Source organism: Trachinotus anak, unplaced genomic scaffold (assembly GCF_046630095.1).
Source record: "Trachinotus anak isolate AG129_WGS33_773 ecotype Australia unplaced genomic scaffold, CSIRO_AGI_Tana_v1 ptg000007l, whole genome shotgun sequence".
NCBI classification, from domain to species: domain Eukaryota; kingdom Metazoa; phylum Chordata; class Actinopteri; order Carangiformes; family Carangidae; genus Trachinotus; species Trachinotus anak.
The window spans coordinates 15,043,169-15,061,231 of NW_027273858.1; the positions used below are offsets into that span (position 1 = coordinate 15,043,169).

Consider the following 18,063-nt stretch of genomic DNA (forward strand, 5'->3'; position numbering starts at 1 on the left):
GTGTGATATTATCTCGTCTCAAATGTTTCCAAAGCAAGATGAACACGAGAGAGACTGGTGATTACTGCTCTGCTGCTGGCAGCTCTCAGATCAGTGTCAGTCGGGGGTGTTAAGTGTTTCTTCTGAGGATCATCCTTAACTCCCGTGGCTTGAGCCTCTGTGGATCTCAGTCTGGCCAATCATCCAACGAACTCCCAGAGAGGCTGTGAAGGAAAGACTCAGTACATTTAGAATAGTATTTGAGTAAGTATAGTAGTATAGTAAGTGAGAAACTTGAGTCAAAGGCTCTGTGGTGCTAATTTACATGAATTTGTAGTGATACATAAAAACAGGAGAGACACCAAAAAGGACAACACTGACACTGACCTAATATTGGACATTCTTCAACACAGGTGTAGTGTTAACTGAGGTTTATATATTTTTATATATAAAGGAATATTTCACATCAAATTGGTCATTTCACTGAAACAGTAATAATGAAATGTCATTTTGGTGGCAGTGATGTGCTGGTGGATGAAATTATTTACTGCTGACTCATTAGTTAAATCTTTTGACTCACTGAGGAATTTGGAGGACAAATGAAATATTGCACTACCCTGCTTGAAATGATTTGGTGATTGCTCCTTGTTGTGTCCATAATTTAGCCTGAAAACTATAAATCAGTGTTGCACGTGCCACAAAAAATCACACAGAAGCAATTTGTGTCATAAGAGTTGAGGCCAAAAGACCGTTATACCCAGTTTAGGGTGTCTTCACCTTGAATGTATGAAACAAACCTGCAGAGCAGAGAGCCGCAGAAGCTAAGATGGTGAGCATCGATCCAGAGCTGACGAGTTGAGCCAGTAGCAGGCCTAGAGGGTAGAGCAGCAAGCAGCACCAGGACAACCAGTTGATCAAGGACCAAGGTCGGCGTGGAGGGCTCACTATGGGGCCGGGGAATCGTCCTGTCTCTGTGTAGTGCTCCTGAAAGCTATCCTGCAGACACATGAATTCAGAAACAACTTAATACCAAAGTAGAACATGGTGAGGTGAAGTTCTTTGAAAGCCATGTTGTTGTTCGTGTCACTGGAAAGTTGTAGGAGCCAAAATAAAACTCAAAAGTCCTCATAAAAATAACATGTTGAAGTTAAGTTGTTTGAAAGCACCCAAAATGTCATTACCATTCATTGTCTTTCAGTGGTGAAAAGCTCAAAATTCTCAACATTAGCCAGTTTAGATTAATGGCTTAGAGGCAATAACAAGCTACAGTTGTTACAGTCAAAACTTCCACCTTCGACACACTCTCACCTTTTCCTGGTAGAGTTTGTGGAGCCAAGCAGCGCAGTCTGCCTCATCCTCTGGGATCGTCTCCAGGGGGATTCTCCTGCAAGTAAAAGGGGGAAGTCAGATCTCAGATAACAACAGGTTACGCAAGTAAACAGGAAATGAAATGTAACAATCTTCACTGTAAAACACGTCTTTGTACCTCACATATAAATCTGCATGATACTTCTTCCCATTAAGAATTCCAAGCAAGGTCGGTGCTTCGTTGTTTCTGAAGTTCAGTGTGGAGTCATAAACAGCCGCAGCTACACAAGACGAAACACAGCAGCAGTTCACTGTGCAACTCCATTCATTTGCAAATCTCTCTGGCCTTCCCCTCTCAAATACACCCGGCTCACAGTGTCCGATATCTCCTGGCAGCCTTATTTAAATTCTTCATCAGAGCTAGATACTCACCGGTTCCTCTGAGGTTTTGGACAGTTACCCAGAATCCTTTGGTCCTGGGCAGAAGATGGTACTTCAGTTTGGGCAGACCTTTGCTCTCAGCCACCTGCATGCTGATCTGGTGCTTCTTTGGTGTGAAGCGTGTCCCTTCACAGAAAAGCAAGAACTAGCCCCAGGAAAAGACAGTGTGCGTTAATAGCGTTATTCAAAAATATCTCCATAACATCACTCTAACTCTAACCCTCAGCTGTCTTGATTTCATGATAATTTTCACAAACTGAAACTCACCCAGTAGTTTTCTGGGTAGTCCCGCAGGTTCTGAAGACTCTGTGTTACCGTCCTTCTGTCTTCTTCCCATTTCCTCTTGCAGAAAACTATTTCCAGGAAGTACCACATCCAACCAATGATTGGAACATAAGACAACTCTTTCTTGACTAATGCTTTTGAGCTCTGGAAAAAGATTTTTTTTTTTGTTAATTTTAAGGAACGGAAAAGAAATAAAATACATAAATTATAAATTCTCTACATTTCTGGGACACTTTCTCTTACCCCAAGCACTCCGAATCTCTCACAGAAGGTCCAGCCACACAGGAAGTCTATCTCAAAACTGTGATTCAGAACCACGATGGCATTCTCGTTTCCATACAGTGGATAACTCTTTGGGTCTGTGTAGAGCGTGCATTCTGTCCCGGACCACCACTCCAGGGCAGCTACCAACTCTGAGGATCATGAAGACACAGTGATGTAGACACTGAAATGTTTTATGAGGAAAAATAGTTGGTGTGCATTTCTTCCTTCAAGCATCAAAACACACCAGTACCAACAGACTTCAGTATCAGTACCACAACAATACTCACGGCTGCTGAAGCAGTAGGCCAGTCTGACGTTGATCCTGCGGGCCAGCTGCTTACTGACCAGCCACAGAGGTAGGGTACAGAGCTGCAGCAGGTTGATGATGAGGCCGCTGACCAGGAACACATAGCAGATGATCATATGACACAAGAACTGGGATTTCAGCAGTTGCAGGACGCCCATTGTCCTGTCAAAGTTGCACAATTCAAGGCATTAAAACACGACCAGTTCCTCTCGTCACACGCCTGACTCAATGGTCCGAGATACTGTATCTTTCAGCTCTATAAAACAGACCTATCAGCTCAAGCCTAGTGTTGACCTAAGGTGTGACAGTAACTGCCCATACAGCACTCAGCCTGCTCTGACATGAAGATCAGCTTCAAAGTGGTCAAAACTCCAGCAGCGCTTGTAGAATAAAGACCAACTTTATAGCGCTATAAACATCAGTCCTGCTTTTCTGCCAGCGATCCACCCATATTACTGCATCTTGAGATCTTGTGTATGAACATGTGTTGGAACTGTAATATGAATCTGATGCATGCTGAACTGTTATTGGCTTTCAGCAGGCATACTAGGAAAAAAACCTTAGTTTAACTTAATTTTGGATTTTATATATGGAAATGTAATCTTATGTGATTTAGTAGTTTACCTATTACTTACAGATCTAGGTGCCTTTTCCAAAAATAAGGTTAAAAGATGGGTTGACATATGAAAAAGTAATTGGTCGCTGTAATTGTTCCTACTGTCCAGAGATACCGTGATGTATGCTGACGGCCTGAGTTACAAATCAATTGTGTATCATGAAAAGTTACAGTAAAAACACCTTCTTTCGCCTTGATGAGGTCTGTTCAGCAGACTGTGATCTGGAGGATTTAAAATGCCAAATAAAAAATAAAAAAAATCTAATAAAGACACTGAATGAAATACACATTGTTATATGCATTTCTTTTGCATAACAAGCATTTATTGTGCCATAATTAAATACGACACATATGGTTAATGGATAATTATTTGGCTTATTGTGGTAACCAAATTAATTTTACTTTGTTGAGACTTGGCATTATGAAGAAAGCTGAAATACAATCACAATGGATTGTAGGCAATTTTCTTAGTCAGTTTAAACCAGCAAAACAACACAAAAAGATCAAAGGTCTCTTTCATTAGGTATGAAATGTCCAGGTACCAGGAGTGGGCCACAGGATTAGGATACAGAATGATGGTTACACAGACAAAGAAATAAATAACAGACTGGGGCTGCAGAAACATGTCAGACTTTAAACTAACAAATCACATTGTCAACTAAGATGTGAAGAGTCAGTGTCTCAGTCTTCCTGGTGACTGTGATTTACCTAGGCTGTTAATACCATGCTGTGTGAGGCGAACAGCACACTGGGAACAGCAGGTAAGAACTGATGTCTTGTGTCTGGTTTGAAAGCCACCGCCAGGGGTCAGTAAAACTTGTTTTTTTTTCCCCCCCACTTCCACGTTTGAAACCAAGCATGGCCATGTGTGGACCTGGTGATGAGTGTGTGATGCAAATTTTAACAGTTTATTGAATGCAAAGGTCACAATAAAGGGTGGAGGTTGTTTACAAGCGGCAGATATGTGGATTTGAGTCTGTATCCTTATTGAGACGACGGGAAAGGTAAGGAGCGACAGTGACTGAGGGAGGAGACTGAACTGAAATACGTGCCCACCAAGTTACTCTCCCTGTGTTTACTGTCAACAAGACATGCACTTTAGATTAGCTGTGGCTGCCGCATGGAGTATTTTTGTTGTAACAGTGCAGTATATTTATTTTATTTTTTCATTTCTTAAAACCACATGGAAATAAATTATAATTCAATGACCAATCAAGGCGAGACACTGCTCTAGCTTTTTGGATGGTTTTTTTTTTTTTTGCCCTTGTGGAAGAGTAAGCATCAAATTGAGTACTTCAGGAGATTTTTTAGGTAAATCTAGTTGCTGTTGAAGAGCTGTTCTTGTAGGTGCAGCGTATCCAAGGAAGGTAAGAAAACAGGGCCTGTCCTCCCTCCCTGCTGCTGAGCACAAAACATCCAAACACAGACACTGACACACACCTCAACTTCTGGTCCTCTGCTGCTCTCAAAGTTTCACTATGTACAAACAATATTGATGAACCAATATGTTTTTTTTTAAGTGAAATATACATTTTATTCCACAATGAAAATGTCATTTTACATTACAATCAAAGAGGTAGTCCATTTTTCACTTGGTTGAATTGAAAATTTCAGTTTGACTTATCAGTAAGACTATTTGTCTTGACTTTATTCAAATATTTACCCTCTGATTTGAGGAGAATGTAGCTAAGTCATATTTCAAACTTATCACTACAGTCCAGTTTCAGGATGTTAGATCTTGAGGTTCTGCAGCGTAGCGTTGAGACAAGACTACCCTGTTTGCATTGTGGTATAGGCATGTATGCACTTGTTGGACCAACAGAAACCTGTCAGACGGGTGTTTACAAATTCTGCGGCCCGCAACTTGCAGATTAGAGGCTGTGCAATGAAGCATTTGTGAGACGATCAGGGTTTCTTAGTTTCTGTTTAGAGGAACCTCCTTATTGCCATAGCTTGAGCCTCTGTCAATCTCAGTCTGGCCAATCATCCAGCGAACTCCCAGTGAAGCTGTGAAGGAAAGATTCAGACAGAGTACATTTAGAATATAATCTGAGCAGGTCACAAATGAATGGTGACAGGTTTTGAGATCCTGCATAGGACATGGTTATTTCCACAGTAAATTCCCTCAATAATTTTGTGAATTTACCCTCAAAGTATGAAGTTTCTTCAGGATAAGTTTTAAATTACATGGCTTACTTTGTTACTTTGAGAGTGGAAGCTGAGGGTTGAGTCAGTCAACAATCAATGTCTGGAGAAAATCGAAAATTTACTGCCACTTTAACTGACACTTTCGAATAAATACTAAAGCTTGAACTGTCTCCTCTAAGAAAACAGATTTTGTCGTTTTAACCTCAACCACAATTATGGCCACTCATTTATTGTGGAAACTGTGACATGCTCCTCAAGAACCCATGCTGTCAGAATTTTTTTTTTTTACACTATTTAACATCTCTGTAAAACTATTTAGATGGATGAATGTTTAACTTTGCTAAGAAAGCTCATGCCTGAATGCTGTTGGGGACATGCTCCCAAGACTGCTTAATCACATTTTCCAAAAAAGGGGACTTACATTGGAGTTGTCAGATCTGCTGCTTTATGGAACATTTGAACAAAAATGAGCTGGTTAAACTGAGGGAGGGACTGTCACACCCATTTCACGGTGACTTCACCTTGGGCTTAAATGTATGAATCAAACCTGCAGAGCAGAGAGCCGCAGAAGCTAAGATGGTGAGCATCGATCCAGAGCTGACGAGTTGAGCCAGTAGCAGGCCTAGAGGGTAGAGCAGCAAGCAGCACCAGAACAACCAGTTGATCAAGGACCAAGGTCGGCGTGGAGGGCTCACTATGGGGCCGGGGAATCGTCCTGTCTCTGTGTAGTGCTCCTGAAAGCTATCCTGCAGACACATCAATACAGAAACAACTTAATACCGAAGTCCTCACCAGAAAAACATGGTTGAGTTTGTTGTTTGAAAGCCATGTTGTTGTCAGTGCCACTAGAAAGTCGTAGGAACCAAAATATAACAACCTTGTGTGATGTCCAACATTAGCCAGTTCAGATTAATTAGTTACTTAGAGGCCATGAACAGTGTGAACAAAAAAGTAATGAGAGAAGTCACAGAGCTGAGCTGAAAAACAGATTACAGTCCAGGATGCCTCAGTATTTTATCCTGTTATTCATCCATCTTATATGAAATAAAACATAAGCCTTCAAGGAAAAAGGGCGGAAGTACTATTCTACACAGCAAATTCTACATATTTAATTAGTATGGCTTGATTTTAGGCCATCAGGATCTGGGTGGCTAACCACCTCGTCTACACAGTTCCATGTGGGAAAACCTTCAGTCCAGCAGAAACTTCCACCTTCGACACACTCTCACCTTTTCCTGGTAGAGTTTGTGGAGCCAAGCAGCGCAGTCTGCCTCATCCTCTGGGATCGTCTCCAGGGGGATTCTCCTGCAAGTAAAAGGGGGAAGTCAGATCTCAGATAACAACAGGTTACGCAAGTAAACAGGAAATGAAATGTAACAATCTTCACTGTAAAACACGTCTTTGTACCTCACATATAAATCTGCATGATACTTCTTCCCATTAAGAATTCCAAGCAAGGTCGGTGCTTCGTTGTTTCTGAAGTTCAGTGTGGAGTCATAAACAGCCGCAGCTACACAAGACGAAACACAGCAGCAGTTCACTGTGCAACTCCATTCATTTGCAAATCTCTCTGGCCTTCCCCTCTCAAATACACCCGGCTCACAGTGTCCGATATCTCCTGGCAGCCTTATTTAAATTCTTCATCAGAGCTAGATACTCACCGGTTCCTCTGAGGTTTTGGACAGTTACCCAGAATCCTTTGGTCCTGGGCAGAAGATGGTACTTCAGTTTGGGCAGACCTTTGCTCTCAGCCACCTGCATGCTGATCTGGTGCTTCTTTGGTGTGAGGCGTGTCCCTTCACAGAAAAGCAAGAACTAGCCCCAGGAAAAGACAGTGTGCGTTAATAGCGTTATTCAAAAATATCTCCATAACATCACTCTAACTCTAACCCTCAGCTGTCTTGATTTCATGATAATTTTCACAAACTGAAACTCACCCAGTAGTTTTCTGGGTAGTCCCGCAGGTTCTGAAGACTCTGTGTTACCGTCCTTCTGTCTTCTTCCCATTTCCTCTTGCAGAAAACTATTTCCAGGAAGTACCACATCCAACCAATGATTGGAACATAAGACAACTCTTTCTTGGCTAAAACTTTTGAACTCTGAAAAAACATGAAATTGAAAGCATATTAAGGAACTGAAAAATAGGCAAGGCAAGTTTCTTCATACAGCACAAGATGATAATAGAACAATTTTGTAATCGACTCAGTGTGGGAGTAAAAATTTATAGCAGAGTCAATAATAATGCCACAAAGAAAGGGAATCGAGATGTGCACGAACTTTCAGCCTTCCTTCTTTAGCACCAAAGAAAATGATCTCAGCTTTGTCTTTGTTTAGTTGAAAGAATTTTCAGCACATCCACTCACGAATTTGGTCCACACACAGACATAGTGAGTCAATAGGAGCATAGTCGCTTGTTGACAAAGCTTTGAGTGTTGCCGCCTAAGTGTGGGGAAGCTGATATTGTTCTCATGCATAATTCAGCCTTGTGGAAGCATATCGAGGTTAAACGGGAGAGGTCCCAGAGCTGAACCTTGAGGTACTCCACATGTCATGCTAGCTTGCTCAGAATGGAAATTCCAAATGCTATCAGAGCAGGAACGTCCCTCTCTCTATCTTCACGACTCTCTTGAAGACTCATCTCTTCCGAGACATCTCCTCTCCTAACAACTCTCACACCCTAACATGTCTAACTAGCACTAACTATTCACTTTCAGTGCACTTCTTTACCTGATCTCCTTGCACTTATTGAATAGATATAGTACTTACACCAATGTCTCCTACTGCACTTAAGCTTTAGTGTCCCTCACTTGTAGGTCACTTTCGATAAAAGCGTCTGCTAAATGAGTAAATGTAAATTTCATGTAATGGAAATAAAACAGTTGTTTTGCAGATAGCACTGATTTGCAAAGAAGCCTAAAGGCAAGTTTGTGGTTTTCTCTTACCCCAAGCACTCCGAATCTCTCACAGAAGGTCCAGCCACACAGGAAGTCTATCTCAAAACTGTGATTCAGAACCACGATGGCATTCTCGTTTCCATACAGTGGATAACTCTTTGGGTCTGTGTAGAGCGTGCATTCTGTCCCGGACCACCACTCCAGGGCAGCTACCAACTCTGAGGATCATGAAGACACAGCGATGTAGACAGCTCTATGTTTTGTGAGGAAAGATAGTTGGTGTGCATTTGTGAAGCTGCTTTACGCTGCACCAGAGTTTAAATCTTTGATTTTGTTCATTGCTCCAAAGTTCCAACATAATGACATATTTCTTCCGTCGAGCTTCAAAAGAAACACAGTACCAACAGACTTCAGTATCAGTACCACAACGATACTCACGGCTGCTGATGCAGTAGGCCAGTCTGACGTTGATCCTGCGGGCCAGCTGCTTCCTGACCAGCCACAGAGGTAGGGTACAGAGCTGCAGCAGGTTGATGATGAGGCCGCTGACCAGGAACACATAGCAGATGATCAGATGACACAAGAACTGGGATTTCAGCAGTTGCAGGACGCCCATTGTCCTGTCGAAGTTGCACAATTTACAGTATTAAAACGCAACCACTTCCTCGTGTCACACACACCTCCCTTCATCAGCCAGCTCCGTCACACAAAGTTGTCAGCTGGAGTTGCCCTCGGCTGTGTCAGCAACGGCTCTCATAGCACTGATCCCACTCTGACATAAAGGTTTTCTTTGACTGGGTTTCATCTGCTGAATGGAGCCTCTGTGCTGGACCGTGCATAAACTGGACTGTGCATAAACAGCATATGAATGGGTAAATGTTTGTTCCTCACAGTAGGCTACTCCTTTTCAGTTATAGGGGCACTGTATCACCATCGAGCCCATAAACATGTTGGAGTTTTGTCAGAACATTTCCTTAAAGTCAAGATAAGATCTGTTTACATGCATTAGCTGTGTTATTGGATCAATGTGAAAGGTCAGACCAATCCTACTTCAGTTTAGCAGCTTATCAGAAAGTCACATTTCTAACTGTTCTACTGAGAGACACTGCCCTTATTATTTATTCTCAAACTGGTTTTGATGGAAAAACAGCCACACAAATGCTCAAAATAAATACAATCTGTGACAAAGATTATTTCAGTAAGTTGACATTTAACAAAGCCAATTGTCAAGTCATTAGTCATCTATAACGAACAAAAAACAAAACAAAACACCACTTTCTATCTGAAACATATGACAGTTACCTGGATGAGAGAGATGTCCTGTCACAGAGACCTTCAACCTCTCAAAGGCTGGTAAACAAAAAGAAAACACCAGTCTCCACTATGTGTCCATGTTCTTGCTGCTCTTCAGATTTCAGTCATGCTCACATTCAGTCTGCAGTTGACTTACGCTGGAAGAAAACTTCCCCCTAAACAAGGAAACACGCCCATCTGATGGCCACGCCTGGACCCGGGGATGGAGACCTGTGTGCGGGCTCTTCTTCCCTCTGGAGCCGGGGCCTGCAAAGATGGGCGACGAGGACAGACGCAGCCAGCAGGGCCGCTGTCGCCATGGTGACCGATACGGCAAATAAAGCTCCCAAATATGTGATCAGAGTAATTTCATCCCGGGATACTTGCAATACATTTAGTCTGTGGGTGATCACCGAGTGTGCCTTTAAAACGTTCAACACTTTTAAACACGACGTCAACATTTCGCGACACTGGTACAATTATACACGCTGTTGTTTCTCGGTGCCACAAACCGGGAGGGAGTGAGACCTCTTTTCTGTTTTTCTTCCTCTTTGCGTTGCTCTTATTTGGGCATAGGAAAGGCGGAGTGCGGGCGCATGCGCAATGTTTTTTGTTTTTTTTTCGCTATCACTGTTATTATCAAGCCGACGAAAGTAACAGCTGTTTGAGCAAAACGTCGCCTCCTTGCTCCTTTTTGACCGGAGCTGCGTGACAACCGCAGACTTCATGCGGAGGAGGACCCCGCACTCCCCCCTCTGTGACAGCCCAGGCTGCGTGGGAGCCACACTCACGGGGATTTTACAGGAAACTGGTAAACAGCGCTGCCTCTTGGTGCACAGCGCCCCCTGCTGGTGAAATGTAACCTGTGCATAAGAAAAGGTGATTTTTTTTTTTTTTTACCAAATGACTCCAGTCAATGTCCACTCAGCATTACTGGAGTTGGGCTCATATTTTCTGTATGGGGGCCACCAAACTGTAAGGTTGGGGTGTCACTGTACAAAAGCATTTCATTAGAGGCTTGGTGCTACAAAACACATAACACAGTCATTTCTCTACTGGGCTTATTAAACTGTTAAAACACTGCTCGCTCCTTCACATTTTCCCTCAAGCAGGTTTAAAGTTCAATTTTTGCTCTACACTCTTCCACCATCCGCTGCGCTCATGATAAGTTACCCAAGATGCCGTGTTTTTAAGACTGCATCAAATGGAAATATCTCAGATGCCTTCTGCATGATGTGTTACACATTGTCTCAAAAATTGAGGCTGTTAATGGCTTTGACTTACGATTTTACAGCTCAGCCAGCAAAGCTTTCCTTGTCTTGTTAAATTTGTTTATTATTAAAAAAAAAAAAAAATCCTTTTCTGGATATAAAGTCAAGTTTTATAAAAGCGAGGTTCCTCCACTGACTTTGCAACACAACTTTAACAGGCTGAATAATCCACTTCCCAAAATTAAAAGGTCACAGAGAAGGCGGAGTGTGGTCTGTGTGAGCTGGCTCATGGAAACACTGAGTTTAATAGACTTTCTCTTCTCGCAGAAATGATGCCATTCCTCAGCTGAAAGTCACACAGAGTAGAAGTGGAAACAGATACACTGACATACAGGGCATCCACTTTTAATGCTTACCTCAGTTTGACCAGAAAAAATATTTCCTCATGCCAACACCAGAGGGAAATAGAGATGCACAGAACACAGCTCGTGTAGTTTGAGAAAAACTCTGACAAAATAAATTTCCCTCTTGCTCCCACTGTAAGTCTGCTCATATTTTCTGTTTGGCCTGCGTAAAAAAAGTTATGATATGTTATCTACATGGAGCCACCAACGCAAGCCAAACAGTATCTGATTATTTTTTCTTTGCAACCCAGAGACCCCCAGGCCCTCCTTTTACAGGTCCCATAATGCTTCAGCCCTCATGTCCTTTACGACCAAATAACCTTGAAGAGAGGACGTGCCTGTCTGAAGAGGTCCACCCATATGGTGAAGTAGCTCAGGAAGCTCTTTATGTTGAAACACCAAAGGCGAAGAGTGTGAAGGGGCTCAAGGGAATAATGTTAGTGAGTGTAGTATGTGCAGAGTCACTTGGTGGCTACAGAGGTGATGGAGCACAGCAGGTTTTACACTGTTAGCTGAACTGAGGAAGGATCATCACAAGTGTGAATGCCTGTGTCAGTCATTTTAAACCCCACAGCACCTTCACAAAGAGCCCAAAGTCGGCGCTAATGTATATCCAGCTCACTTGCAGGAAACTACCCGGTCAAATACCCGCATCAGGCTGGTGTAGATGAGTAAGAAGTGATCATTTTAGGCATTGTTTTTCCTTTGTTTCCTGACTTCGTAGAATGTGGAGACAGTTTAAGGAAATCACACAATAAGGTTTTCTCCACAATATGTGCAGTGCAGTCTAGAGTGAGTTCAGTTGTTGTGATGCATGAAGGAAACCATTTCCCTTCAGTTTATTCAGGCCAGGTTACATGATTCATCTTAATGTTGCAGTCGCCTTTTAAAAGGGAATAAATGCCGTGAGTACACAAGCTGGGAGGACTGAGAATACATAGATGGTGATACATGGATTTAAAAGTAACAAACATTATTTCTCATTTCAAGATTGCACAGTATATCTACTATATCTGTTAAGTACAGATAATGGTTTGTTATCTGTATTAATGCCTTTACTGTCTTTAGAGATGGGGGATAATAATCTCTTTAGAATAATCGTTTTTTCTCCTACACAAAAGTCTAAAAAACTATATAAATGTTTAAAAGCACATCAACTTATTTTTCCCTCATTGCAAACCCTAATCTATGAAGATACAAATAAACTTAGTTTCACAAGTTGAACTGCTGGATGCAAGATGTTTTCTTCTTCATAAAACAGTCCATTCTCAGCACAAGCATGCCGAAGGCTTCAAGTTTCCACACCACACTTGTGTACGTTGCATACTGGATCGTGGTTGGTTTCCAAACTATTTGTGATGTCGCAAAATCATGCTCGTGCTGTACATGCAAATTTTCAACTCAGATTTAAGGTCAGCAAAGAGAACCTTCTCCTTCAGCAGATGTATTTGAAAACAAGTATTCAAGTGTCAGACTCTGTTAATAAATGCATGATACTCAAACAAAAAATGACATAGTCCTTCAATATCTTGTGGCTGTACTCTAAGAGCTGCTTCGGTCGCAGTACGCACTCAAAGCCCAGCAATGCAAGAGGCAAATACATGAGAACAACTGGTAAATGGAAAATGTAAATCAGTGTGAAAACATACATCTTGAAACTGGTTGTTAAACTGAAAAGACAAACCGTCAGTGTCCCTCCTCCCTTAAGTGGGTAGCCCGGAAGTAGAGCGTCTCATTCACATTTCACTGAGTCTTCGGTGGAAAAGTGCAGTTGATATGAGGTTACTGGATTCAAAAATGTGTTGCATGGACACCTCACCACAAGAAGTTACCCTTTTCCAAGAAACGTCAGCCTTCATTAAATGAGTAATGTGTTACTGTTAAAGTTGCCCTTCTCGGACCCTTCCTTGGTACAGCAGGCAACTGGATACCATATAAGAGCAATGGCGTGCGTCTGAGTGCAGCTCTTGACATTTGTTGCATGACATTCCCCTGCTCTTATTTATTGTCCACTGTTAAATCAAGCAGAGAGGCTATAAAAATAATTTAAAAAAGCTTCCTTGCTAGATCAAACTAAAGACCAGATGTAATGAAGCTGGACTAAATGCTTCTTTGACATGAGGGAAAATTGGCCAGCACCAAAACATCCGCTTCAATCTCAAAAACCCCCACTGTTATCACACTATCAGGAATGCTGAACAAATTTTAATAGCTGGTGCTTGTTCCTTTACTTATTTAGTATAATTAATTAGTTACTCTTGTAAAAATCAGTGGCTGCAGCTGACTTTTTTCAGTCAAGACTGAATCAGGTTGATGCAGCTGGCCAAAGCCAACAGTGCTGAGCCAGGAAGAACTATACTTTTGGCTCAGCAACACAGCGGTGATTTGGATGAACATGCTGTATAAAGAATGCACAGAAGATTAAGTGAAATCACTGAATAAGTATGATATATGAGCCATTCTGCGTCAGTAGATTGTGACTGGGTTTCACTGGTTTTACCTGATAACAAATTAGCACTCATTCAACCCCGCGGCATATTTTATCTTCATGGCACCAGGTCTGTCAGAGGACGGTGCTCATCCTTCACTCGCAGGTTTCAGGTCTCACTCTGAGAAAATCTACCTGCATATTCCTCACAATGCAATGAATTCATGTGTTATAATACAATTTGTGGCTACAGTCACACATACAGATGATAGTAAAGACTGCTTTGAAAGAGTGAGAAAAAGGTGTTTGAACCACAAATTGATTTGACCAGGCAGCACAGTCAGCTGCGTCACTTGGTAGCCTTACTGGAAAAGTGTGACTGACTAAATTTGTGCAAATGGTCTGAATAAATCAGGAGGAACTCTGACCTGGAAAAGGCTGAATTCATTCAGGTTTTGTGCAGGCTTTAGTAAATAAGACGATAAATCTGATTAAGTCATTTTGAATGACTGCATGTTGGAATGTCATGAAAGGAGATAATGGGCTCCGATTTTCTGTATGCATGCATTAGGCTCTTGGACATATAGGAAAAAAGTACAAATCAGAAAAAGTGACAGCATCGCCTGGGGCCTAAACTTTATTTGACACAGTGTATATGTGCATTAAGCCAGTAATGAGATCCTGATGTATACAGCCTGTTTCTCCCAGCACTCGGCTCTGCAGCGTCCATCAGGCAAAGGACCCCAGACAACACATCCGACTGTCAGTGAAACACTGGGAGGTTTTCTAGAGACACCTGCTCTGCTGCTCTCTGGGGCCCAAACATGAGGCCCGAACCAAGTGCCAAACAGTACTGGCTTGAGTGAAATTATTTGATGTAACGCCATCACCAGGGTAAAGAAGATTAAAATACTGCACGGTTATGCAATTACATGTCCTCTTTTTCAACTTTTACTCCTGCCTCCTTTGACAGATGTCAGAATTGGGATTTGAACGGTCGGGAACGAAACAATGATTCAACGTGAGGTCACGTGTGCAAAACTCTGGATGTTGGTCTCAGCACATGTGAGAGAAACAGTTTGTGCAGTTGGTGTGTAATGTATCCAAATGTGAATAGCATGATATTGCTAATGTTTCTGCAATGGTGATCCAGTCATTGACCCTGTGGAGAATGTGATAGTCGCAGTAGCACAAAAGGCAATGAAGTAGGAGAAGTTTCTGTCAACCAGTATTGTCCAAAGAGATAATATTATCCGGAACAAGTACACTCAAGGGAATGAAGTGATAACGGAAGATTTTAATGGTTTTAAAGATGTTTCTGTATTATTCAGCATGGTCACACTGGTTTGAACTAGTTTGCTCCAGTTACACTCAGTAGCGAGAGAGCTCCAAAGAAAAAAATTTGTTTGTTTTGTTTATGCTGCTCTGCATTTGATGATTTCATCATTTGTGAAATTTGTTAAAGTAACCAGCGGTGGACCGTAATCCACGCACATACTGTACCTGGGTACAATTTTGTGGTAGCTACTTGTACTTTGACAATTTCACTTTTATGTGACTTCATATATTTGAAAGCTATAATTATGACAAAAAGGCCCAGCTAGACTGGGCCTAGCTGGTTAGCACGCTAACATCAGTAGGAGAAAAGAAGTGATAGAAACTGAAGCAAAGCAGGAGTTAACATTAACATTGCTTTCCGCCGCTGGAGAGAAGAGAAACTCTTAGTAAGTAAAGGAAATAAGTTTAATATGAACTGTGTCCCTCATAGTGTCAAACAAACTCTGCAGTTCCCCTCAGCTGTACAGCTCATAGTTTTGGTTTTACAGTCAACGACTTTACTGTTTTGGTTTTCACGCTCACTGCTCTCATAAGCATTGTTTCCAGATGTTGAGGCAGCTGCTAGAGCTAGATATTTCCCTTAAGAGTCGGTAGAGACCAAAACAAAGCTAAAAGGGCAGTAAATATTGGACTTACATTTTCCAGGTGGCCAGAGACATAACTTAAAAGAGCAAGAAAAGAAAATCCAATTAAGCAAAGCTGCAAAAACTGCATTTAAACATAACAGACCAACAATGAAACACCATAATAAAAACAACAATAATACAGTGGTATTCAAATCAAGTGAAGTACTTAACTGTGCCACTGTGATTTTGTGTTACTATAGCAATTTAGGGCCATGTGATGATTAATTTATGAGGTGAAGGTTCATCCAAAAAATAAAATTCAGTTAATTACCTCACAAGCACCATTAAAGTCTCCAGGACCACCAGACACAGTGACAGAGCCCCCCGTAGTTCTGTGTCGGCATTCTTACAAATGACTGAAGTTATCAGGGCCATTTTTACTGCTCAGACAAGCATAAAACGGCCACATCACATTTTTTCCAAATAGCTTGTGAAGATATTCCAACTGTTTGGTAGTGAAAGGATTGCCTAGAAAGATTTTCGTCACTTACGCTCACACACACACACACACACACACACACACACACACACATTGCTCTGACATTGCTTTGTTTTAGACAGTGCCAACAGCTGTGCTCCTGGACATGTGTGGAGCCAACAGCCCGCTCACAGAAGTCGGAAGACTGTTAACATGTAAAAAACCTGACTTGATTTTACAACCAGCGAGGCTATATATATCCAGCTATATCATTAGTTTTGGAGGCGGGGCGTGCTGGCACAGCGGGAAGTGTGGTCAAAGACTTCTCCACATATTCCTTAAGATGAATTATTTAGGTTGAAAGTATAACCCTAACCCTGCAATTTCTAGTTTTCTCCATTTTTGTGATATGTCACCTTCAATCAGTCAGCACAGAGTAAGCTGAAGTGTTGGCATTGAAGTGCTCAGTCTCTTGAGGACACATGGAAAATGTTAACCTTACTTTAACTGCTGTCTTTGTTCTTATCGCTTAAAGAGTAAATTGATGAAGTTTCCAGACGTTTTTGTGCATTTCTGTTATGAACTAAGTTTTAAATCACTTTCAGCGAAATCAGAACTTATACAAGAGCAGCTGCCCTGATCTCCCACGCATTATTATCACAGCAATACTGCCAGATTTCCTCAAAGGTATCACTGAAATTCAATCAGATGACATAATATTAAATGTTTTACTAGTTTGTAATTTGAAATGAAAGAACACCAAAATGTTTCATGCACCTGTTTAAAGTTTCAGCTAATGAGTGACAAAAATGATAAAATATGTAATAAATATATTTTCATATCTTCAAATATTATCAAAATAAAGTGCTCTGAAGAATGAAAGACTGGCTGACTTTCCAGAGAGAGAGAGAGAGAGAGAAGAGAATGGCTGATATCTTCAAACAGCTTGCCATGTGTATTTTCATGAGTGGATGTTCCATTACAGCAGAGCACAACATGGCTGAAAAACCCATCAGAGATGTAAAAGGATATGCTATGATCACTTGTTTCCACTGGTGAAAAGGGGAGGGGAGATTGTAGTATTGTAGTCCCGCTCATAAAGCGCAGACGCGGCTCTGCCTTCATTTCCTGTCGTGTTGATCCACCGGGCTGACCCACAGTGCCTCTGCTGCATTTACGCTAACATCGTGTACATAGGCCTCCATAAACTAAACAGAACTTTATAGAGTTTTCTTACCAAAACCATTAAAATGCTTGAAAACAAACATACTAACACCACCTTTTATAAGCATACGCAACAGCCCCTTTTATAAACTGTTTATTTAGTGTTTATCTACTGATGTAAAGTGTTAGGCTACTGGTTCAATTCACTGATCACAGCTTCAAGCAGCAAACAGGCAAAGACTTGTGACAAAACAGCAACATGCATATTTTGCCTCATTGTTATTACAGGTGCAGATTTAGTGTAATGTGATGTCTGGACTGTGTAAAAGTGTTTATGTGTGAGCTTTGACACTCTTCCACATGCCTCCAGTGGACAGCACACACTGGAGCACCCATCGGTGAGCATGGCAGAGTACACGTCTGATGTTCCAGCTGGAACGTATCTGTCGCACAATCTTCCTTGTAAGTATTCATTCAGATCCAGTGTGTAGTTGTACATCCAGCAAACAGAGTGATCTTTGTATTTGCAACATGCGGATAATGTCAACTTATTTCTCATTTCAGAATGGTTCAGTTTAATTTTGACCTTCATGTGACCTGGACTATTGACTACTTCAGCAGGTGGAGGCTGTGTCTTGCTCAAGGACACTTCGCTGGCACCGTTTCAGAGTGACTCACCATTCAGATTTTCTCAAGCAACTCTGGATTTGAGCACTTATCAGGTTATTTTAATAAGTTGATACAGTACTTGAAAGGCATCCAACCTAAGATTAAAGCTTCTTTGGTGACACATGACCTCTTGTTATGTTGATGTGGCTCATGCATCACACTGCACTGCCAACACAGCTTTCCAAATATTTGACAATTTCATGAACTTTTTTATTCTTGGGTAATACCATTAAAAACAAATGAAGTGGGATTCATCGCAAAGCAAAGGGA

The 18,063-nt window shown here is 41.5% G+C and overlaps 2 protein-coding genes and 1 long non-coding RNA gene across 4 annotated transcripts; 1 reads left to right on the forward strand and 2 right to left on the reverse strand.

Annotated features, from left to right (window-relative positions):
• Positions 1-6: 6 nt before the first annotated feature.
• LOC139623060 (1-acyl-sn-glycerol-3-phosphate acyltransferase delta-like) lies at positions 7-2,853 on the reverse strand. Its single transcript, XM_071480911.1, has 8 exons — positions 2,565-2,853; positions 2,257-2,426; positions 1,996-2,157; positions 1,720-1,873; positions 1,466-1,568; positions 1,288-1,363; positions 777-975; positions 7-203 (listed from the first exon to the last, which is right to left on the reverse strand). The coding sequence occupies exons 1-8, from the start codon at positions 2,740-2,742 to the stop codon at positions 136-138; spliced, it is 1,110 nt and encodes a 369-aa protein (XP_071337012.1). The 5' UTR covers positions 2,743-2,853; the 3' UTR covers positions 7-135.
• Positions 2,854-4,033: 1,180 nt separating this feature from the next.
• Positions 4,034-10,025, reverse strand: LOC139623059 (1-acyl-sn-glycerol-3-phosphate acyltransferase delta-like). 2 transcript variants are annotated; one of them, XM_071480910.1, is made up of 10 exons: positions 9,625-10,025; positions 9,545-9,584; positions 8,681-8,862; positions 8,291-8,460; positions 7,286-7,447; positions 7,010-7,163; positions 6,756-6,858; positions 6,578-6,653; positions 5,896-6,094; positions 4,034-5,207 (listed from the first exon to the last, which is right to left on the reverse strand). In XM_071480910.1, exons 3-10 carry the CDS (start codon positions 8,856-8,858, stop codon positions 5,116-5,118), a joined length of 1,134 nt encoding a protein of 377 aa, XP_071337011.1. In that variant the 5' UTR covers positions 8,859-8,862; positions 9,545-9,584; positions 9,625-10,025; the 3' UTR covers positions 4,034-5,115. The 2 variants fall into 2 exon arrangements, with proteins under 2 accessions (XP_071337011.1, XP_071337010.1); XM_071480909.1 differs by having other exon boundaries at positions 9,545-10,025.
• Positions 10,026-10,282: 257 nt separating this feature from the next.
• LOC139623062 (uncharacterized) lies at positions 10,283-17,904 on the forward strand. Its single transcript, XR_011691424.1, has 3 exons — positions 10,283-10,414; positions 17,495-17,586; positions 17,689-17,904. It is a non-coding gene; the product is annotated as an uncharacterized lncRNA (long non-coding RNA).
• Positions 17,905-18,063: the final 159 nt, after the last annotated feature.